Raw genomic sequence first — 24,094 nt, 5'->3', positions numbered from 1 at the left:
TAAGTCGTAGTTTAACACATGTCTCTGCAGCTTCTCTACTGTTACCCACTCATTACTCCATCCAGACAGTTTCTTGCCCACGACCAAAATCTAATAAATTAGCACAGATTCCCAAAGGAGTAATCATGATAATCTAATTAAAATAAACATAACTCCAATTGGGGAAAAAGTTAAAACGATACACTGTTTTTCCAGTGTAGTCCTGTATCTCTGAATGTGACTGGCTGGATGTGCTCTCTTCATCCTCTAACATTGGAGCTGGCTCAGACTCATCTGCCTGGCTGTGTGTTTCCTGGATGGGGCTGTCTCTTACAGTTGCTTTTTGTATCTCTGCTTCTGTCTCTTTGAACCCCAGTCGGCCTCGTTAGATGGCCGCTCTCACTGAGCCTGGTTCTGCTGGAGGTTTCTTCCTGTTAAAAGGGGGTTTTTCCTCTCCACTGTCACTACAAGCATGCTTAGTGTGAGGGAATGCATCTGAGTCAAAGAGTTGATGCAATCAACTGGTTTTCCTTAGATAGAAAACTTTGAATCAATTTGACTGTATGATCTGTTGAACTGTAAAGTGCCTTGAGATGATATGTGTTGTGAATTAGCGCTATATAAATAAACTGAATTGAATTAATTTGAACTGTTCAGTTAAGGAAACTTTTCTGAGAAAAAAAAGAGAGGGCAGGAAAACTGGGTCATCGTGTCTGACGCCTTCACCATCTCTCCTCTTTCTCCTTCCTTCCTCTTCCTTTTTGAAACCCCGACTTTGGGGCGCTGCATTTTTCAGCCACATAAGTTTTTACCAAACTGCTGCTTATTTAGACATTTTCTTGTTAATTTGTTTCTTTCGTTGTCACTACGTCCAATGATGTTTCTGTGGCATTTAAGCCCCGGCACGGGCACGAGCGAACTGCTGATGAAAGACGGCGAGACCTGATGTGATGCAGCCAGAATGCGAGGACCAAAAATGTATTGTAATTTCACTAGAGGGGTGGATGTCAATATATTCATGCTTTGTTTCACTATTTACTGCTGAAAAATGAGGGAGAACATTAAGATTATTTATTTTACTGCTGGACAAAAATATAGCGGGACAAATCTGTTCTTCTCCTTTTGTCCCCCTCACTCAAGGGCCTTTAGAATCAAGGGCCCTTTGCCTCGATTTTTTTTTTTGTGTTTGTTTTGCTGTTGTTACTTTTTTGTTTTGTGCCCCATAAAAAAACGCTACCAAATAGAAACAGTGGCTCCTCCTTGGCTCCTTTGGCGTTTAGAACCGCCACTGGCTTGCTGTCCAGCACCATGAACTCCACCGATCCACCTTAAAAAGTTTCGTCATAGTTTAGCCCCGCCTGCCGGGAGGTGAACGGAAGTGAAAGAAAGCAGGCCATAGTTGTCCTGGTATCGAAAAAGAACAGCTGTTTCGCAAAGACGGGGCGGAAAAATAACACAAGTTTCTTCTCTCCGTTGTTCAGCTGAGGAGACCCAATGTTGTAGAAGTCTTAGTGAACTCAACATGGTTTTCATTCCGAAGCCGTTGAAGCAGCTGCTGTTGCTTTTCGCCTTGTTTCTTCTCGCCGTGTCTCGGGGTGAAGGGAAGACGCAGCTGCCACGAAGCGTCGCTGCTTCAGAAACGGTAGAAACTTATGACAAATACTACAATTATGCTAACCTAACGAAGCTTCTACAGTCTTTGGCGCAGAACTATTCCCACATCGCGAACCTGTCGAGCATCGGTCGGTCTGTGGAGGGCAGGGAGCTATGGGTGATGCGGATCACCGTGGAGCCCGACAAAGACACGCCGGGCAAACCTAAATTTAAGTACGTGGGGAACATGCACGGAGACGAGACCGTGTCCAGGCAGGTGCTGATCTACCTGGTGGAGTACCTGCTCAGCAGATATGGAGAGGATGCCCGGATCACGGAGCTGGTGAACAGCACTGACATTTACATCATGCCCAGTATGAATCCAGACGGCTTTGAGAAAGCGGAGGAAGGGAACTGCAACGGAGACTTCAACGGAAGGAATAATGGCAACAATAAGGACCTTAACAGAAGTTTTCCCGATCAGTTTGACGGGACAACTGTGTCAGCAGATCAGATACCAGAGGTCATGGCGATGATCAAATGGATCAAAGAGCAAAAGTGAGATTTTCTCTTCTCTAACACAGCAGGTACCATCCAGGGCCTTTAGAGGTTTCCTCTAATATATATATATATATATATATATATATATATAAATAAAATGCTGGCTTGATAAAGGTTGCCTTTGCCAGTGACCTGAAAAGAGATTGTTACCTGGCAGCATCTTCCCTTCCCTGACGCTGATGGCTTAGTGGAAGGTTTTCCTCATACCTATCTAAAGGTTGTTCTAAAATAATTATCCATCAGTCCTGGAGCTCTTTATCTTCTTGCTGTAGTTGGAACCCAACAATCACATTTGTGTATTGAAATACACGTTGGGAAAAAAACACAGCAGTCAACAAGATGAAGCCAGTGTAGAAAGTACCTTAAGTTATCATTTGTTAATAAATAAGTGACAAACATGTAATAAAACACCAGCTCATCAAAAATGTGATTAAAGTATAATATATTTTGTGCGTTTATTATTTACATTTAAAATAGTTTCTTAAAAAATCTGTTTAGAGCTTGAAAAAAAATCTGCTTATATTAAATATATTTCAGTACATTTTAAAATAATGAAGAAGAAATCAGTTAAGTAGTTAAGATACTAGTACAAACATGTTTGCTGCTTTAGACTGAGTGCGTGTACCAGTATATACGTTTTATAACAGCAAACTCTACTCAAACTATCCCTGTTGGTTAAAACCTGTTGTCTTCTGCCAGATTTGTTCTGTCAGGGAACCTGCACGGCGGGACTGTGGTCGCCAGCTACCCTTTTGATGACTCTGCCTCCCACCAGAGTGAGGGCCACTACAGCCAGTCAGAGGATGACACTCTGTTTCGCTACTTGGCCCTGGTGTATTCCCGTAATCACCCTGTGATGAAAACCGGTCAGCCTAACTGTCCTGACACTCCAGAAGAAACCTTCAAAGACGGCATCACCAACGGAGCAAGCTGGTATGATGTTCCAGGTGAGTAAAATAAATCTGGACCGCTGCTCAAGGGTAGAATGTTGGATTAAGGTCTACTGCCTTCTGCTCTGTGTGTTGTGATGAAATGAAATGTAGGCCATCTTTTGTTTAGCCATCTCCTGTAGGGGAGTCACATTTTTTTTTTTTTACAGCTGTAATCATCTGAGTTACACAGAGTTCATTTTTATGTTTTTATCACTTTCTTTCTGCTATCCTACATACTTTTCAAGCACAGATAGCCTGCTGTTGATGATGATGATGATTGTGTAAGCCTGTTCTTGTGGACAGCAAACTACACTTAATCTTGACTGTTTGCAGCATGTTCAGGTTTGCATGAGTTTGCACAAGCAGTGACATGTTGTGGATGAATTAGACAAAAGTTAGTTCATTTTATTTCATTGTAGGTACTACTCAGTTTTTGTTTTTTTCAGGATTTTTGTTGTTATATCTTACAATATAGACAGTATTTGGTCATGTCTCGTAGGTTTCTTTCTTTCGTGTTATTTCCTAAATTACAGGACAGGAGGTTTTACCCCACTCCTTTAATCTGTAGGAGTCAAAGTTAGTATTAAGCAGTTTTGGTTCTGAAATACCGTCATGTTCAGTATTATTATATATTTAAAGGACAAATGTATTATATATTCCATCTTATTTATTTTTGAAACTCAACTTACTTTAATTCTCATATTCTGTTTTAAGGAATGCATAAAAAAACATAAAATAAAAGGAAGACGCAAAACGCAGTCCAGAATGCATAGGGACATATAATAGAGGCTAGTTAAGACGGAATTAGTAACAATTACTCCTGCTTGAATCCCGGTTTGTTAAGTTACAATTTATTTGTTTAAAGTTGTGATGTTTAAGACAATGATTTTTAATTGCAGTAGCTTCCAAACCTAAAAAAAAACAACATTCTTCCCAGGGCTTTAAAAGCACCGTGTCACAAACCCAGTATGCATCTTATTCACCACAGAGGTGCTTCAATTCTAGGTGCATTAAGGTAGACAATGTCATGTGGTTAATTTGCATTATTGATCTTGGGTCTAAATACTAATATAGCCTCAGTCAGTACAAGAGCAGATATTTTTTTAATGAAAACAGAGCTTTAGAAAGAACATAAGTTATTAATATATATATTTTTTTTATTTGTTTAAACTTTGTACCATTAGAATCAGTGAGTGTACAACAAAGGCAAATTGAAAATTGCAATATAAGGTGTTTTTCCATTAGCTTTTTTCTTATACGGATTTTGAAGCATCGCATCAGAAAAGCTTGCTGCATATTGCAAAATCTAAAAAAAAATGAAACCCTCATTCACTAGAATGGTTTCGCTCTCGCTTTAGTTAGTTTTCGGCTTTTGCGAAAATATTTGCAAAATGGATGGAAGATGGAAACTGTTTTTTCAAATCAGCTGTGAAGTAGCAAGCTTTTACGTCACATGATTGGTCAGCTGTTCCCTCTGTTTGCGACTACCCAGATGTTTGTATTATGTATGTAAACATAGCCAGACTAACATCTCCATTACTAACGTCAGAACAATTAGCCTGCTAGAAACTTATTCATTGAAACTTTCCACCCTTACTGATCTGTGGTCCAGGCTAGATTGCAGCCTCTACTTCCTGTTTATTACACCCATATTCGACGATACAATGTGGACAACGACTATTACGACATTATGCTCTGCGTTACTTGGTTAATTTGCTTCAGACCAAATGGAAGAGCTGCAAATACTCATTTCCTTTTTTTATTTTTATGAGCCTGCTTAAAATTCTCATTTAAATTCAATTCAGTTTATTTATATAGCGCCAAATCACAACACATGTCATCTCAAAGCGCTTTACAGTTCACGAGATCATACAGTCAAATTGATTCAAAGTTTTCTATCTAAGGAAAACCAGTTGATTGCATCGACTCATTGACTCAAATGGAATCCCTCACACTAAGCATCCTTATAGCGACAGTGGAGAGGAAAAACTCCCTTTTAACAGGAAAAAACCTCCAACAGAACCAGGCTCAGAGTGAGCGGCCATCTGCCGAGGCCGACTGGGGTTCAGAGATAGAAGCAGAGATACAAAAGGCAGCTGTAAAAGGCGGCCCGGTCACTTGGATGGCGGCTATAGAAAAGTGCTTCTTGATGTATTTGCCATGACTCGGACGGCTTTTGGCAACAGGAATATGTATTTTAAAGAACACTGATCTTCTCTGCAAAAAAGTTATTTATGATCCGATTTTCTTATGTTTCATACTTGTAACTCCTAAACATGATAACGGCAGCGTTCCTCTGAGCTGATTAAATATTGACCGGCCAATCCAACTAGTTCACTGCCAGGAATTTAACATTAAATTTCATCCCTCTTCCTAAACCTAGATTTTAGGAAATCAGACGGTTTTATCATGAATTCTGTAATGTCTATAGAAGGGGCTATAAATCCTAAACATCTTCACCACTCCAACACTTGGGATGTAATGAATGTCCAGTTTTGCATTTGCAATAATGATATATTGCACACACTTTTATTCATTGTGTGTTGAGGACTCGTTATATGAAGACCTGACTTTTACAGCGGAACCTGTTTTTTTTCCTTTTTTCTGACAGTTTTTATATATATATATATATATATATATATATATATATATATATATATATATATATATATATATATATATATATATATATACACACACATTTTGGATACAGTTACAGCTGTGTGCTTGAGGCCTGAAACTGGATCAACAATCATGTGTTACTCTTTTGTGTTGTTGGCTTCTGCAGGGCAGTGTCGTACGTGTCTGCAGTTTCAGGTTGCGTCTCCAGTTTCCTCTTGTGATGCCTTGTGTTTTAAGTTTTCAGAACGACAGCTGTTCAGGAGGCGACTCCTTATGCATCAGCTGATTTAATTGCCTTCATAAAAACATGGCTCTCTGGAAGCAGCTTATCTGTCAGCCTCTATATAACCCTCACCTTTCTAGCTAGGTTACCTGTATTAACCAAATCTTATCAATAATTCTGACTACTTAATGTCCAATTATTCTGTCCTTTTGTTGTCATCAATATACATCTATAATACCCGATTTATCAAAATAAAATTTAAAATAAACACCTGTTTTCCCCCAAGTAGTCTTTATAGTTCACGTACAAGGAATTTTTGGATTGGAAATTGTAAATTTAATCTGTTTTTACTTAATTTACTAATGTACTTTGCCTTAAAAGGCACATTTCAATGTTGCAGCTCTTCATTGTTAAATTTCACACTATTTCACCATCTCAATCTTAAGCTGACAATTACATTTTTTGTAAACAAAACTTTGCAAGAAATTTGCAGATTATACCTAAACATTGTATATATTGTGTCTTACTGGAGGAAAGAGGTGCATAACCCAGCAGATTATTTATCAAATAGAAATGTATGAATGTATGAAACCTTTATTTATCCAGGTATATCTTACTGGGATGAAAAATCTATTTCAAGAGAGACCTAGACAAGAATGGTGTTTGATCAAAGCTAAATTAAAACACTTAATTATATAAAAATGTACAGCTAATCATAGAAATCTGTCAAAAAATTAAATTCACAGTTAAATATTCGGTATATAAACCATTCATTTAAAACTTAATTATGAAAGCTGTTATATATGATGAAGATAATATATATTTAGATAATATATATATACTTTTTCTTAATAAATTCTAGATTTTTATATATATATATATATATTGTTTTCACATATCTATTTATTCAGAATTTATGCAGTGAGTTGATTGTTTTGCGGTCACTTTCGGAATCCTGCTGTTAGTGTGACTCAGTCACATCTGCACCATAGTAAAGATACAATCATTTAGAAACTAAATACCAGCTAAATCTGGACCCAGCAGCTGTAAGTTAAACTTTGTGAAGACGGCGCCTAGTGAGATCATGAGTAGCCGATGCAAAGTGGCCTGGGGGAGAGACAGGAACAGAAGATGGTTTTGTTTGGCTGCCAGATCCTCATAGAATAACCCACCTCCATTTTTCACAGTGATTCATGTTATTATAACCCATAATCTGTTGACTAATTACAAAGAACCTTTATTCCCTTCACCTGTACATGAATTTAAAACTAAATGCAAGGGTTGATTTTAATTTAACTTCCTTAAACCGTAAGATTTTAAGTGTAAAATGTCTTTTCAATTATTTTTATTCAATAGTTTATACTAAATTTGAACCCCAAGGGAAATCTGGTCTAATCTGTGTTGTTTTTCTTATTCTGCCAATGGCTGCCAGCTTTCCTGTTTTGATTTTTTTTGTGCTAAACCGCCGCCGACATCCTGCTGTAATCGGCACCCCAGCGTCGCTCAGGTTTTGGCTTCATTGTCTGATCGGTAGTTTCCTGCTCTGTTTGGGGCGGGCCGTCAGACCTCCTATTTAAACAGGATATTTAAACCTGAGCCTCTTAAGCCTGTGTTTGTTAAACTTTGTTTGTGCAGGTTTTTTACTTTAGGGATTTGCTTCAGTGGCAGTTAGTGTAACCTAACCAGAGACAAAAGTTAATGTCTTCTGGTCAGAGTTTTGTGTTCAACAGTTTGCTGTCAGTACTGAACATAGATCCACTATTATTACCCCATCAGTTATAGGTGAGATATTTAAAATGCCATATTTGGATTGGTTACCGTAACAACCTGCTCAGTCTGTTTCCTCAGAGTCTCAAAGGTGTCCTGAAGGTTAACTGTAGTACACCCTTACTTCAAATAAGTACCCAGGCTGTGTTTACTCATGCTGTTGTCTGGTTCCTTTAACTGATGGGTTAAGCAGGTTATTTTAATTATCTTTGTTGCAACAGTAAATTCTCCTAAACATAATTTAGGATATTTTTTTCCAATAATATGTATGCTTTTTGAGAATTAAAGGTCTCTTTTGTTCTTCCAGTCACTGATTTTAAAACTAGAATGATGTCAAAATATGTTTTCTGTCAAAAAGATAAAAAAAAAGGAATATGTTGACTTTAAATTGTGCTAAAAATGAATTGCACGATAAAATAAAAGGAAAATAAAGGAACATAAAGATAAAGCAGGTAGTAAATTAAATAAAAGTTGAAACAGAAATTCAGCTAATGATACCCAAGTTACGTTTCCCTTTAATAAGTCCAAACAAAAGGGTTTTAACTTTAACTTTTAGTTTGCGTCTCAGTACATAAGATAGAAGTCAGTTGTTTTTTTCTTAGTGTTCAGTCTTTGACTCCGTTTGATGAGACTGTTTAATAAGTTTGTTATTCTTTGACTCGGTTTCTGTGGCCACCTTTCGCCCTCTAGACCTCCGTTACTCCGGGGTTTTTCCGCAAAGATAGTCGGCCTTAGTTGGTTCTCTGGTGTTTCTTGCTGTTCACTTCACCAGACCTGCAAACTGCAGGTTTCTCGTTGGGAAAACAGCCTTACCAGAACTTTCTGTAATCCCCCAGTTTCAGAGTGTGATAACAGTGTTTTTATACTGTAGCATGTTTATGTTTACATTGCTGTCTTGTTGTTCAGGAGGAATGCAGGACTATAACTACCTCTATGGGAACTGCCTGGAAGTCACCATGGAGCTGAGCTGCTGCAAATATCCTAAAGCTTCCGAGCTGCACAAGGAATGGGATCTGAACAGGGAGTCTCTTCTGGCCTACATGGAAAAGGTTAGGACCACAAATAAAATTTGTTTATGCCTGGCATTAGTCAGGAACGGGGACATTAAGCCACGGTTGTTTTATTTCTAAATCTTTGATCTTTAAGACACTGTGCTATTCTCTTAAAGGTACACATGGGTGCCCGTGGCTTTGTGAAAGATGCAGTCAGTGGTGCCGCCCTCAGCAACGTCAGCATTGTGGTCGCTGGTATCCGACACAACCTGACCACAGGAAAATTTGGAGACTTCTACCGCCTTCTGCTCCCGGGAACGTACAACATCACGGCTGTGGCTCCAGGGTGAGGCTCTCCACATTCCACAGTTGGTGCAGACTGAGACTATTCAGTAAAAGTGCATTAATGAGTGAAAACACAAAAACTCTGTTTCAAATTTTTAATGCAAAGGGGATGTCAACCATGTATAGCTAAATAAAGCTTATTACATGACCTCTGTATTGTAATGAGAAGATATTGATATTTTGTGGTTCTAATGGGATAACTTTTTAGGTTTAATTACTGTGAAGGCTTTTGCAAGCATATTGAATCTTACTTCCTTTAAAAGTTACAGAGTAACTGGTTAAGTAGGTGGATTCAGTGCAGAACTTCCTGGTTAATCTAAAGCGAGCACCATGTTTTTATCCTGACTTGGTTGCAGTTGCTGTCGATATGAAGGCATGATTTCCCTGTGCCTTTCTCCCTGTATGCAGGTACCTATCAATGACAGTCAACAATGTCCAGATCATTGATGGGAAACCCACTGAGGTTAACTTTACACTACGGCCTTTTGTCAATGAGGCTGAAGGCAGAACCCCCACAACTACAACATCGGCTCCATCCACCAGTCACCTCGTCATTCCTGCTACAAAGGCCTCCAATATCACCCAGACTCCCGCTGTTGCCAGCACCCCTCCGTTCTTTCCACCTGGTCATGAGCCCATCCATCCTAAGTATTTCCGTCACCACAACTATGCAGACATGGAGCTCTTCTTACGCAAATACAACAGCGAGTTTTCCCCCATCACCCACCTTTACTCCATTGGCCGCTCCGTCCAAGACCGAGAGCTGTACGTGATGGTCATCTCTGACAACCCGACAGTTCATGAGCATGGTGAGTGGCAAACTGCAGTGTCCAGAGAACGGCTGCTTTTAGTTATTCATTTTCAATATTTGATACACAGGGTTCATTTCTATTGTTAATACAAGAATTTTTTTTTTTTTTTTAATCTCCTGGATTCTTTCAGGGGAACCAGAGTTCAAGTATGTGGGCAACATGCATGGAAATGAGGTGGTGGGAAGAGAGCTGCTGCTCAATCTCATCGAATATCTGTGTCATAACTATGGTACCGACCCTGAGGTCACTCAGCTGGTGAACAACACTCGGATTCACATCATGCCCTCCATGAACCCTGATGGCTATGAGGTCGCTGTGGAAGGTAAGAGAAGTAGAGACTAGCATAAAATCGGAACCTTTTGGAGACCAAACCTCTATGTTTTATGTGACTTAAGAACTTTTTATATGCATCTTTGATAAATATATCGCTTTCAGATGGTCAAAGGTAAGTAATATTCCTCTAACACTTGCACTGAATAACAGCCTTGCATTTCAATAAGATATCAAAGTGTAGCTATTATAACATATCTGATCCATCCAATACTGTTGCATACAAACATTAGATCTCCAGCTAAGATGAAACTAAACATTCAGTGACATGAGGGCTGAAACTCAGGGGATGATGTGTATGAAGTATAAAACCTTCAGCCCAAGATGGTCAGGTGGTTATTTAAGGATGGACAGGGAGGAGAGGAGGACTACTGTTCTTACACAGAGGCATGCTAGTAAATGCATAACCTATGATGTCATGCTTAATGACATGAATTTAACCATAAACAACAACCATACTTAATAGAGGTGATGGGACTTAATGTTTTCTTAAATACACATTTTTATTTATTTATTTATTTTATTTTTTTACAAACCTCCTAAAGAAGTGTTAGAACAGGCCTTTAGTAATTTGACTGTTTTTATAACTGCTATCACCTTTATAGCTTTTGTAAAGGACAGCTGCAAACTGGTCAGATTGTGTTTGGGCCTTGCCTTTTGGTTTTCAGCTTTTTCTAAATTGTTCCTGAAAAAGACACGGATATAATCATTCTAACGTTGTGAAGTGGCTTTCTTTCACATCACAAACTCAAACCAGCTAGATTTCACCTGTCTTTTCATTTGGGCTCCTTTTGCCATTTCTATTCAACTTTGCCACTTTAGTCCCTTTACTTATTTTCCTTTCTGTTTTTGTTCTCGTCACTCTAGATGGTTGGGATGTTTGTCTTCCTGTTTGCTCTTGCTTTTTGAATACTAGGCCCGTTTTGCCTTACAGATAACTATTTTCTTTTTTTTTAAGTGTTTGCTTACGCTACTCTCAGTTAAATGCATTAAAACTGATCCAGGCCATAACATTGCAGTAGCCAGGTTTCAAACACACTCTAGTTAATCATTTCAAGACGGATATATCTTAAAAGTTAAAAGGAATGTATAAATGATTGACCAAATATTTGAATGCAACATAAATGATGTTGGAGAAAACGAGCACTTTCTAATGTCTTTAGATAATAAACCCCTTCTTTTTGTGCAGCTCACGTTCCCTCTTCTTATTTTCTACTTTCTTAAAGTAGCTTCTCAACATCCTTTACTCAATAATTACTGCAGAAGTACTGAAGGAAAGGAAAAGGGAAGGATGTACATTTAAGAAGGAACTTGCTTTCTGTGACCGATAAGCTGCAGTGACTCATCAGCTGAGTTTGCTTCCCCGCAGGTGACAGGACGGGCTACAGAGGCCGCAACAACAGCAACGATTATGATCTGAACCGTAACTTTCCAGACCAGTTCGTCACCATCACAGAACCCAGGCAGCCAGAGACCATAGCTGTCATGAACTGGTTGAAGAGCATCCCCTTTGTTTTGTCTGCAAACCTCCACGGAGGTAAATAAGTCTCCCAGTGTAAAAACCTTTGTTAAGTCACAACTTTTCTGTTTTTTTTTTTTCCATTGTTATCTTTGTTTTAATGTTTAGATCTACAGTTTTAATTGTTGGTTATTCTAACAGTTGAAATATTTACAGTTCTCGTTTGACTTTATTTTTCTGACGTCCAGGCTCCCTGGTGGTCAACTACCCCTTTGATGATGACAAAGATGGTCTGAGTCATTATAGCAAGTCACCCGATGACGCTGTTTTCAGGCAGGTGGCCAAAGCATACTCACAGGTAATTGAATCTATCTCTGGCTAAAATAATATCTTCTACTTTTATTTAAGTTTATATTTTCTTGTTCTGGAATAAACCTGTGCAATGGAAACTAATTCTACTGAACTACGGTTGTATGTGATGGACCCATACAAATCAGAGGATAATTGGCCCTGGTCACACAGCATCTGGCTTTTTAATCCAAGATTCATCCGATTGATTAGTTATTTTCTTTTCCTCATGTCACACTGACTTCAGTGCATATAGTGGGACTCCTACAATGCCTAGGGAAGCAGATTTTTCCTTTGTCTCTATGTCCCTGAAATTGAAACAATGTCCCACGTTTGACCTGGACGGGTTATGAAAAGTGAAAAGAACAACAAAAAAACAGGCGGTGCGGCTACAAAGCAAAGCCCGACTTCATGACCAACCTGCGCAGGATCTCTATAACCAGAACAGATGGAGTATTTTAATATATACAAAAAATAAAGGCAACTCTGTTTGAAGATAATGAAAACAAGCCAACAAAGACTGTGGGGCGGTTTATACAGGAACTGTTGAGGCAGTGAGAGGTGATTCTCGGAGAGCGAGGTGAATTATAATTTTTTCTGGAGGATGACTATTGTACTTCATGAGTTTTCTGTCCCTCTGAACTCCTATTATGCAGTAATTGAGTTTACTGAAATGTTTTATTTAGTTTGTATGTCAGAGTATGTCCCGCCTGCTCTCTGTGTTATTCCAAGTCGGGCAAACCAGACTGTTTAACCAGGAGTCTACCTCAGTCAGAGCTATGCAAGCCCCCTTGTAGAGAATCATTGCGGGTGTATTCATATCGCAGTTTTCTTCTTCAAATCTGTAAGCTTCCCAAGATCTCTTTAAGAATATTTACAAGAGAATAAGGTTGATTATATATAAGGCTGTTATATTACATGGGACCAGATATGAAAGCCTACCTTTTTATTTTATTTTTTTTTAAAAGACTCTAGAAAACCCCATATCTTCCCTCCTGGCTAAGAGCTTTGTGTTATTTGATGATACACCGTCTAAAAAAGTCTCCATGAACACACAGAATATTAAACATTATAAGGAAGAATGATTTCTTTAGCAGAGCCGTGTATTTCTTTTGCATCTGTAGGGGATTTTTTTTAAAACGTGAATACAATTGAAGCCATTGTTTAGTTGCTGTTTGTGTTAAATGTGCTTACAGGAGAATGCTCTAATGCACAAAGGACATCCCTGTGAGGACCTGTACCCTGAGGAACATTTTGAGGATGGCATCGTTAATGGGGCCAGGTGGTACTCTGTTTCTGGTAGGCCTTCAAGTCTTTGTCGCTAAGAGCTTATCTAAGGTCTTTCCGTTTGACACCATTTCCATTTCCTTCTCAAGATTTTAGATTTCACTTTTTAAGTCCTATTTTTTTGTTGTCTAATCCTTTCCTCACACTGGAAAAAATGGAAATCTAAATAAGTCACTTTTTTTTCTTAAAACCAGTGAGTTTGTTCTTTGATTAAGGAGGTAAGTGAGACACTTTGCCAGTGGAACACGACAAATTATATTTAAAATGAGACAAAACAAATGCGTTGTCTTATTTCAAGTGCACATTATCTAGTTATCTTATTTTAAGGGTAAAAATACTCTTTCCATTGGCAAATCATCTTATTTATCTACTCAAATTTAGGGTATATACAATATGTCAACCTGCTCTGCACATTCTGGGGAACAGTGAATAGAATTGACTAGAATAATTGATACATATTTCACAGGTATTTGCACCTTCTATATTTGCGTTTAGCATCCAAATGTTTAGTATTAATAAACTAGTTTTAATTTTAAACAATGATAGAATAAGTAAACATAAAATACAGTTTAAAAGTGTTGATTTTAGTCATTAATGAGATAAAAAGCTGTCCAGAAGCAGCCATTCCCATTTAGATGAGGTCAGTTTCCATTAAAAAAACAACAAAAAAAACATAAAGAAACTGCAAAAATGGCATCAGAGGGAACGTTTCTAGATGAAAACTGCAGCATAGTTTGGCCGGTCTCATGTTCATCAAAAACACTTTTTGTTGTTCTAAAGGACTAAGGGAAGATATTCTATGTACTGATAGAAAAAAAAAATATATATTTTTGTGTAAGGTATGTGACCTGGTAAATCTGCGGTAAGATATCTGTAGTAGAATACCAGACCATAATTTTATTACTTTAGATCCATATGCAATTAAATAATGCAGCAGAACAACATAGCAAAATCACACTAGCATGAGAACTTCTGAATGGTTCCAACAGTAAGTTTTCTGGTGTCGCCAGTCAAATTCTGGTCTTGTATATAACGTTCTAAATCCCTCCGCTGTGACTTAAAGGGATTCCGGTTGGTTTATGAATTTATATTTGTCAAAAGGCAAGGATTGATCTGCAATAGGGAAAATACTTTTTACTCTTCATGATATCAGTCACATCCCAACTTTTGATTAAATTATATAGTGAATAAATAAACAATATATTAAGCAAATTTTTTTTTTTTTTTTGCGCAGGAGGAATGCAGGACTGGAATTACATCAACACAAACTGCTTTGAGGTGACCATCGAGCTGGGCTGCTTCAAGTACCCTCTGGCTAAGGAGCTGCCAAAATACTGGGAGCAAAACTGGAGAGCTTTGATACAGTTCATACACCAGGTAATAAGAACAGTTGTTGAGGGTAGCTTGTGCCACACTGTCAATGATTACTATTTCCTTCTGATCATTTGGTTGCTTGTCATCGTAGGTTCACACCGGAATAAAAGGCACAGTTTCCGATGACAGAGATAAGATGGGAATTCCCAATGCCACCATCAGCGTGGAAGGAATAGACCACAACGTCACAACAGCTCATACTGGAGACTACTGGAGACTGTTGGTCCCTGGGACTTATGCTGTCACCGCTTCTGCTGATGGGTAACATTATTGTTTCAGAAAGTGCACTTCACCAGAATCCTTATTCTCTTCATTTTTTTCAAAATGCCACTAACTTAAGAATACTTTTGTTTTTTATCTCTAAAGGTATAAACCCGTGACCATCTACGCTACAGTCTCAAAGGATCGACCAGAGCTGGTGGACTTCAGACTTAACCGTTTATACTCGGAGAGTAACAACCACGCAGCCACCACTCCCCAGCTGGTCCAGAGCCCATCTGACAGGGAGCTCAACAGCCTGATAAAGGAGCTTTCTGAGGACCATGGCCTGGAGCAGCTGGTCAAGAGCTCAGCCACAGTGAATAGCTTCCACTACCGACGTCCCAAAAACCTGGAGGATTCCTTGAGAGGCCTCCAACTTAACTTTCCCCATATTACACATTTACAGATGTGGGTATTCCTTTGACTACCAAGACTTCTATTGACATAGCAGCTGTTAATGACACAGTAAACATTTAGCTGTTAAAGCTGATTTATACTTCGTCGTCTGCGTAGGTGTCGCAGTGAACAAAAAGACGTCCCTGCCCCCTCTGCAGACACTCTGCTGCACCTCTCCCCAAATTGTAGGTGACCACAGACAGTGCCGCAGACAGAGGCCGACTTGTTTTGTTTTTATGACCGCAATTGCGGAAAACAATTTGTGAAGTTTGACCAGCTAAAGAGCGAGGTGCGCGAGAATGCTGGGACCCTTTTTCCACCTTGATCTCCGCTCTTTTTTCGCCCTCGTGTCCCTCCGTTTTCGGACAAACTTGCCCCCACTTCCTCACCACCTCGGCCGCATTTAGACCCACAACGTATAGCACAGACCACGCTCAAAATTGAGCATAAATCAAAAATGTCTGCGTCAAGCTCACTGCGACACACTGCTGCGGGGAGTATAGTCAGCCCTTTAATGTTGTTGATATCACCGTAGTGTTAGCTGCTGTGTGTAGTGAGGCATTAAAATAATGTGGTACCATGTTTTTCTTGTTTAGGCTTGGCCGTAGTGTAGATTTCAGAAACATTTTGGCTCTGAAAATCTCCAATAATCCGAAAGAGGCCGAGCCGTCCAAACCAAAGATCCGCTTTGTGGCAGGGATCCACGGCAACGCTCCTGTGGGAACAGAGCTGCTCATGGAGTTTGCTACCTGCCTCTGCATCAACTACGGCAAGAACCCCGCCATCACCAAGGTGTGCATCAGCCTAAATATACAGTAGCCTGCAAAAGTTTTCCTTCAATCTGGTAGAGACAATCCTAAAAGGGGGCTTTGATTCAGCGAAGCAGAATATAAATCTCAATCACACTTCAGAATGATTCATTTTGCTCCAAATCATGTTTACATTTTTTCCCCATGTTGTATTTTTGCAAGTCTTAGTGAAGGTATATCAGTTACGCTCTGAATAAAGAAAAAAGCTGACATGGTTGTATAATATGGCCTCTCTATGTTTTCCTTTCTCCAGCTCATCAACGAGACCAACATTTTCATTGTGCCCTCCATCAACCCCGACGGACGTGAAGAGGCCACTGAGAACGACTGCTCATCTGACCGGGGCCACAGCAATTCTAAGCACAAAGATCTTGACACAACTTTTTTTGGTCTGCTTTAATGACACGCATTCTTTAGCTACTTTTCTGTCAACGTCTGATTAGGAATGAGACGGTGCAGCTGTTTTACCATAGACTTGATTTGGAATCTCTTTTGTCTTTGTTTTCCCACTTGAACAGGCAACTCATCGCAGCAATTGTCTGAGCCACAGCCTGAAACCGTAGCGATGATGAATTTCATTCAAAGCAATGACTTCAGTCTGTCTGTCGCCTTGGATGGAGGCGCTCTGGTTGTCACCTACCCTTATAACAAACCTGTTCAAACCGGTAATACCACTTTGCATAGTCTAGCTCTTCTGTATTTCATTATGCCTTTAGAACTTATTACTTTAAGAGGAAAACATCCCCACTGCACTGAGAAGCTTTTCCTCTTCATGCTTGCAAATCGGAAACTAGATGTGATTGTTGGCTTTGTTTTTGTAGTGAATAATGAGGCCAATTTGAAGTACTTGGCAATGGTGTATGCTAAGAATCATCCACGGATGCATCCCGGAGATACTTTGTGTTACAACAATGGGCAAAGTACGACTTTTAATCATCTGCATAAATAGATGGTAATAGAAGGTAACTTTGTTTGTTAACTACCAACTTTCATTTTACTCAGTGGGAAACGTCCCTGATGGAGTGATGAAAGCAGCAGAGCTACATAGTCACATGGGGAGCATGATGGTAAGTATTTCCTTATCTTAAAGGCGCCAAGTCAACTGCAGAAAAATGTGGACAAGTTAGTTATATTGATTAAGCCAGTACAAGTTTTTAAAGTAGCAAGGCTCTTTAGAAAAAAAAAGACATACAAAAAAATTACTTAAAGGTAATGAGTTACTTACACACGCATGCACATACATATTATGCCACACTATCTTTGTGGGGACCTCCATTGAAATTGCATTCATTTCTGCAGCTTAACCTAAACCCTTACTCTAACCAATAACAACATATACCTAACCCTAAATCTAACCTGTACTCAATTCACACCTGAGTCCTATATTATACTGAATTTTGAAGCGTGGTCTGCGTTATGTTATTTCATGCCACACTGCAAGAGGGACTATCATGAACTAGCTGTGGGTCTAGATACGGCCGAGGCGGTGAGGAAGTGGGGGCAGGTTTGTGTGAAAACAGAGGGACATGAGGGTGAAAAAGAGCGGGGATCCAGGTGGAATAAGGGTTCTTGCGCACCTCGCTCTTCTAGCTGGTCCAACTTTACCAGTCTTTCCGCAATGGCGGTCATACAAACAAAACACTTCAATAAGGTACCAAACAGGAAATGTGCATGTGTAGAGCGGATGTAGATTTGACCAATCAGAGGCCTCCTGTTTGCCGCACTGTCTGCGGTCAGCTACAATTTGGGAGAGGTGCAGCAGAGTGTCTGCAAAGGGGGCGGGGACGTCTCTGTTTTCACCGCGACACCTACACAGACAAACTAGTTTTTATGTATAAATCAGCCTTAACCCCACTTAAAGAAGAGAACTTCTACTCATGGGGGGACCAGCCATCAGTTCATACAAGTACCGATAAGTTCTTAAAATGTAGCAAATTTCTAGGAAATTTTCCCCAGAGGGTAAGAAAAACACACACAGTAACCTGAGTGAAGTGGCTGTTATGTAGGTTTAAGGACCACAGCAGAGACTAAGCTTTTATCAGTCAAAATGGAAGAAATGCTCTCATATGACGATGTAAAGGATGCTCTTAAGAGGTTTTATGGGTGGCTTTTAAAACATTAATTCATCATTTGCTGGTCCAGGCCATCTGCTGCCTCTGCTCATCATCTTGCTCAGATCTCCTGCTGTCCCTTCTTACCTCCAGAGCGGGGGCCACACTCTATTCGAGTTCTTGTTCTGTTCTCCTACAGCTCAGACCTGAGTTTGAGAACTTCAATCCTCCCCAAAGCAGGATAGTTTTGTTTCCTGGTCAAAAAGAAGTACGACTGGGATCCAGCAGTACCTGCTGGGCTCCTCAAACTTGGAGCATCTCTGGTGGATCAGGTGGACCTAGGCAGCCGGGACCACTGTTCTGCTTTTCCTGAATAAAATCCATCAAGAAAGGGACAGAGATTCCTCCTATTGGATTTTGCAGTGTAGATACAGGGGTGGTGATTGTCGTGAATTAATGGCATTATATCAAGTGAGTGACAGCACCCAATTGCGGTGACATCGCTAGAATTGCGCTTGTTGTGGGTTTGATATGATTTTGCCTTTTGTAGGTTTAATGGTTTCTACTTACCTAGAAATGTTTTCTGTTGGGTTCAGAAATGTAATTTAGGGACTTTCTTTTGACCATTTCTCTAGAAGGAGATGGCACTAAGACTCAGAGCACTATAAACTGGTCATATGATTGCAGGACAGTTTTTTCTTTTACTCAGTAGTTAAATGTTCCCACTTTAACCAATTGTGCTCTATATATGCACAAAATACGGCGTATAACAATATTTTTGTCTTTATGGTTGTAAGAATGGCCATGATAACCATGGAGAATACCAGGGTCTTCTGGATGAATGAACCCGAAATGTATTTACCTTCACCAAACTCATTTAATTCGAGTCCTGAGGGTAATATAACAGTCCTTAAAAAGTTAATGTGTGAACTGGTTGAACACTTGGTATCATTTCACACTGAGCAATGCTCTGATGACAACCAATACTTAAAAAAAACCAAAACTGTTTGCTGAGGCAGTTTGCATGCCTACGTGGTGGATTTCATCTTTCTTGAAGAACCTCAATTTAATTATCTAATGAATTAAATAGTTTAGCAGAATTTTTTTAACTTTTAAGCATTTCATAGCCTTAAAATTATTAACCTGAGAAATGAACTCATTAACCAACCTTTATTTGCCATCATGTCATGTCTCATTCCTTCCACATGTTCCTCCAGGACTTCAGTATGGACTTTGGACACTGCCCTGAAATCACTGTGTATACTGGCTGCTGTTTGTTCCCGGCTGCTAACCAGCTAAGCGCGCTCTGGGCGGAAAACAAGAAGGCTCTCTTCAGTATGTTGGTGGAGGTAGGACTTTACTATCAGTATTTAGGATTTTTGCAATTTACGTAAATATTTTTGCTCAGTATTAAAATGTTTAATATTCATGATATAATAAAATCAATTTAAATTCATTTGACTTGTAATATTGTTGATGTTTTAATCACACAGTTTAATAGATTATAATGAAGTACTAATGGTTAGACAGGCTTTGAGTTTAAGTGTTTTGCTAATTTTAAGGTCCATAAAGGAGTCCGAGGAGTAGTGAAGGACAAAAGTGGGAAACCGATTGTTGGAGCAACCATTTTTCTGGACACAACACCAAAGGTCTCCACTTCTGAGGGCGGCTACTTCCACATCCTGGTCAAACCGGGCAGCTTTGGTATTGACATCATAGCTGAAGGCTATCAAAGTCAACATAAAGTGGTACGCAGTGTTTTACATGCTGTTGTGAAGTATATATAGAACTGTTCTAGTTTTCTATGAGGAAAACTGAGAGTTATTTGCATGTGAGCTGGTGTTGTAGTCAACACCCCGCCAACCGAGACCAAGGAGTACCGAGACAAGACAAAAAACCCTGTAAGGTTTTGGTCTTGTCTTGATACTAATTGGTTCACTACAACACTAATATGAGCATCGGGTGGCTACCTGTATTAGCTTTTCAATTTAAGCTGCATCCTCATAAATTAAAGTATCATTGCACATTAGCTTTATTTTGTTAAGTTTAAAAAGCTATAATCAGTTGTATTAATTACACACAGAAAGATGCTTTTCAGTGTTTTCTCTAATTGTTCATTTGAATTTTAAGATTATGGCTTGCAGCTATTGAGAGCTAATTAATATAATCAGTTTCTCTGAAAATTAAATCTCGTAAAGTAATTAGGATTTTTTATTACAGTGTTTTCTTAGCACAATCATGATTTAACCAGCCTCCATGTTACAGAAATAAAGAATGACAGGAATCTAAAATGAGTTTTGACATTTAGATCCAGATTGACTTTTATGAAGGAAGTTTTGAAGGTTATATTTTCTTAACATGCCTTCTCACCAGATGTTTTAGGAAAAAAAGCTGAAACATGAAAACATTCTCTTTCAATTTGTTTTAAAAAATGAATTGTTTGGATCTTGTTTTTACATCATTTAATATGTTCATTAATAGCTTAGCATAGAACACCATTTCAGGAATTTGTGCTTAGGAACAATTAAGAGTTGAGACCTGAAGCTTCAGGAGCTCCCGACTAGTAAAAGTTCATAGTAAGGGCTGTAGCTATTGCACAGATTCACGTTGTTCCGTTTATCTAGAGATTATTTTCCTATGCTTTAAATTGTACAGATTCGATTGAAAAATGAAATATTTGTCTACCTCATACAACAAGAAAAGTCTGTGTTAAGAAAAAGAGGTTAAACAGACAGAAAATCCACATTTATCATAGAAAGTCTTTGGAGGGATGTTACCACGGATCCCTTTTACAGTCTATGTCTATGTAAGGTGTTGGGCGCAGCACGCAGAACCTCTCCTTCACCTCCACCTTTCCATCTGGACCCTCTGAAATGTGCAGTGTCGGATAGGCCAGCTCTTCCAACAGATGTTCCTTGATGGTAAACCCCAACTCAAGGCTGTAAGGCCTGAGCGTCCCATTAGGTCTGTAGAGCAGTGGATCCACCACAGAGTGATACGTCTGCTGGAAGTCTTCTACTGAATAACCATGGATCATTAGAGCATTGCTGGAGGTCCTCCCCTCTGTCTGAATAGCTTTGGGGCTGTGCGGTGGATCTGAGAGATCTGGAAGAACCGCAGCATTTCTGATGTACCGCTCATCCAGGGGTTTCTGGGGACTCCGATCCTCAAACATTAGCTCCAAATCACACGAAGGAGCCAACAAGAAGTTCCTCTCCTTGATGGTCTCCCCATACTTTTTAGGGCATCTAATGCTCTGCCTCAACTCATATGGGCGCATCTCATTCACCTGAAAAGGAAAAAAGAAAATTTTTTTTTTGAGAACTCATTTGGACTTCCTTTGTTGTACAAAAATGACTGTTTACTAGAAGAAGAAACGGAGAACTACAACTTTGCAACTCATCTCAGTCTGGATTTAGACCACTCCACTAAAACTTATCTACCGTATTTTTAAAAACACAAAAACTAATAACTTCTCGATTTGAATTTTGTTATTTACCTCTCAGCTGAAGATAGTAGGATTTATTAAACTCTCCAGGATTTTTTTTTTTTTGCCAGGATTTGCAAGATAACGGGCTGCAGATTAGACTAAACAGACACACCTGTAAAAGAGACATGCTGATTAGATAATTAACCAGCTTTCTCAGCAGAGCTCTGAAAGACAGAGAAGGGCCTTTTTTTAAACCTTAATTAGAAAAGCATCCTGTTAGGATGCAAAGGAATGTAAAAAACTCCCCAAACTACTAAGGGGGATTACTTTTAATTTAACCTGAATTCTTCAGCCCTTGAGTAGTTGCAAATACACTAACTCATCTACCATTTAAACTTTGAGTTCCAAATCAGAAAAAGCTGTTTCAACAATGTAACAATAGTTTTTTCCTTAAATCTGTCTCCAGTTCGAATCATATGTGATAATTGAAAGATTTAGTGATATTAAAAGATCCAATTAACTTTTATTTCATTGTTGTTTTCCAGGTAACAGTGAAACCTCAGGAAGCTGCTCCAACCATCTTCATAGTATTGGAACTAGATAAAAGCATATTTGGACTGCAAAGGGAGTTTGTTGTTGCCTGTGCAGGTAGGAACCAGAAAGGAATGTGTGTGTGTGTGTGTGTGTGTGTCTTTACAAAAAGGACTGGCATTAGCAATCATGAGATTACCTTAATTTAACAAACATGTTGAAAAACATTTTTTTTAGTTCAGTTTTTGATAATAAACCTGTGAATTTTAAAAACAAAACTGGGTTCAGAATGTTGAATTATATTTATAATCATAATTGCAACCGAACTATAGCAAGTCGGAAAGAAACCAGTCTTCCTATATCCATCAGCAGATCTTTGGTATTAGTTATGCTGCTGTCACTAAGTCCGAGACTTCCTGCAATTTGACGGTCTCTAGATTGGTTTTACTTCACTGGCTGCTCCATCCCATCAAAACCAGTTATTTACCTGTGCAGTGGTGAGGATTTCAGATGATGATGTTTAGGCTAAAGATTAGCCTGTCCAAGGTTTACTGTATGCTTTGTCTGCACCACATTCTAATAGTGAAAATGAATATTACACAAGAAGAAATGGGCATTAAAAGACCATAATTAAGCTGATTCTCTTGCAAAGAATATTGTATTTAAATTTCCGACCAACTGTATTGAAGTGTTAATTTTGGGCTTGAAACAAAAGGTAGTTTGGTTCCATGTGAATCCTAATTGAAATGTTTAATTGTGCTTTACTCTACCTGATCTGCAGCTGCCTCCATGACAGCGCTGGTGTTGACAGCCTGCATCATTTGGTGCGTGTGCTCAGTAAAGTCGGACCATCAGAAAGATGGATTCCACCGGCTGCGGCAGCACCGTGACGACTATGACGACGAGGTCCATCTTAACTCCATGGGTTCCAAGAAATCCCTGCTTGCCCACGAGTTTCAGGATGAAAGCGAAAGTGATGAAGAGACACTTTATGCTAACAAAATCTGATCAATCTTGCGTTAAAGTATTTTTTCGCTTTTATTTTAAATCCCTCCAGAGTCAAATTCTTGACGTCCAAGGAGCTGAATGAACTCTTGACATTGCAGCTTCATCTTTTCTTCTGTGAATGAGTGCTGTAAACATTTTCTCTGTTACATCATTAAGGTCTAAGCGCTCTGGTATCCTGCTGGACACATGCTCATCTTCATGAATGATTGAGGGAGAGAGCTGGAGGTAGAGGGGTGAATGAAGAAGTTCTTGTTTCCTGTCCTTGATTTCTAAAGTTCTGGGCCATTCCAGGATGCCTATCCCGTCCTGCCCAGTTTACAGTTCAAGCCGCCAAGTCCAAACAAACTCTTATCAAATGAATCTAGTTGGAAGTGCTTTATCACCCCATGTTTACCTTTAGAAATGTCTCTTTTCTGAGCATTAATGTAAAAATGCCTCAAAGTAGGAAATCAAATTATATATTTTTTATGTGGTCCAATGTGGCGCGGTGGCACTGAACTTTCTGAACCTTTGGGACATTTACAAATCTGTGCCTTGGCTTCTCCAGATTTTCCAGTCCAACTAGGCTGTAATAGATGAGAACATAAATTTATGATGGGAATCGAGCTATCATTAGTCAGCTGATCAGGTCAGATGAAAAATTTTGTTCATAAGTTGTGCAAGATTAAGATGATTTACCAGAGTTTTTTCATTTTGTGTTTTTTCAAAGCCAAGCTTAAATAAAACCTGGACTGGAAAATGCACACAGGGGGTTTAATCCAACTTTAGCGATTTCAGCACTAAACTGGTTTCACCTTGTTTGCTTGGCACTAATTCGTAGTATCCAGCACCTGAGACATTGTCTCTGGCAGCAATAAGCCAGCATTGACTCGGCACCAACTCCCAGTTCTTGGGACACAGCAACCAAACTGTGGTAATATCTATGTTTAAAAATTAAGTTTATTTTTAACTAATTAAAAAAAAAAGATAAAAACATTGAATAAA

General features: G+C 39.1%; 1 protein-coding gene across 1 annotated transcript; it reads left to right on the top strand.

The window, feature by feature from the left end:
* Positions 1–1,349: 1,349 nt before the first annotated feature.
* On the top strand, positions 1,350–23,853 carry cpd (carboxypeptidase D). Its single transcript, XM_015390979.1, has 21 exons — positions 1,350–2,130; positions 2,833–3,080; positions 8,584–8,726; positions 8,846–9,015; positions 9,423–9,823; positions 9,957–10,148; positions 11,526–11,693; positions 11,864–11,973; positions 13,160–13,262; positions 14,485–14,627; positions 14,716–14,885; positions 14,991–15,293; positions 15,878–16,073; positions 16,344–16,479; positions 16,609–16,755; positions 16,912–17,010; positions 17,093–17,157; positions 19,359–19,490; positions 19,704–19,889; positions 22,117–22,219; positions 22,884–23,853. Exons 1-21 carry the CDS (start codon positions 1,502–1,504, stop codon positions 23,108–23,110), a joined length of 4,071 nt encoding a protein of 1,356 aa, XP_015246465.1. The 5' UTR covers positions 1,350–1,501; the 3' UTR covers positions 23,111–23,853.
* Positions 23,854–24,094: the final 241 nt, after the last annotated feature.

Source organism: Cyprinodon variegatus, unplaced genomic scaffold (genome assembly GCF_000732505.1).
Source record: "Cyprinodon variegatus isolate N-32 unplaced genomic scaffold, C_variegatus-1.0 Scaffold520, whole genome shotgun sequence".
NCBI lineage: Eukaryota > Metazoa > Chordata > Actinopteri > Cyprinodontiformes > Cyprinodontidae > Cyprinodon > Cyprinodon variegatus.
The sequence above is the reverse complement of the archived record's forward strand: the minus strand, read 5'-3'. Positions and strand labels throughout refer to the sequence as shown.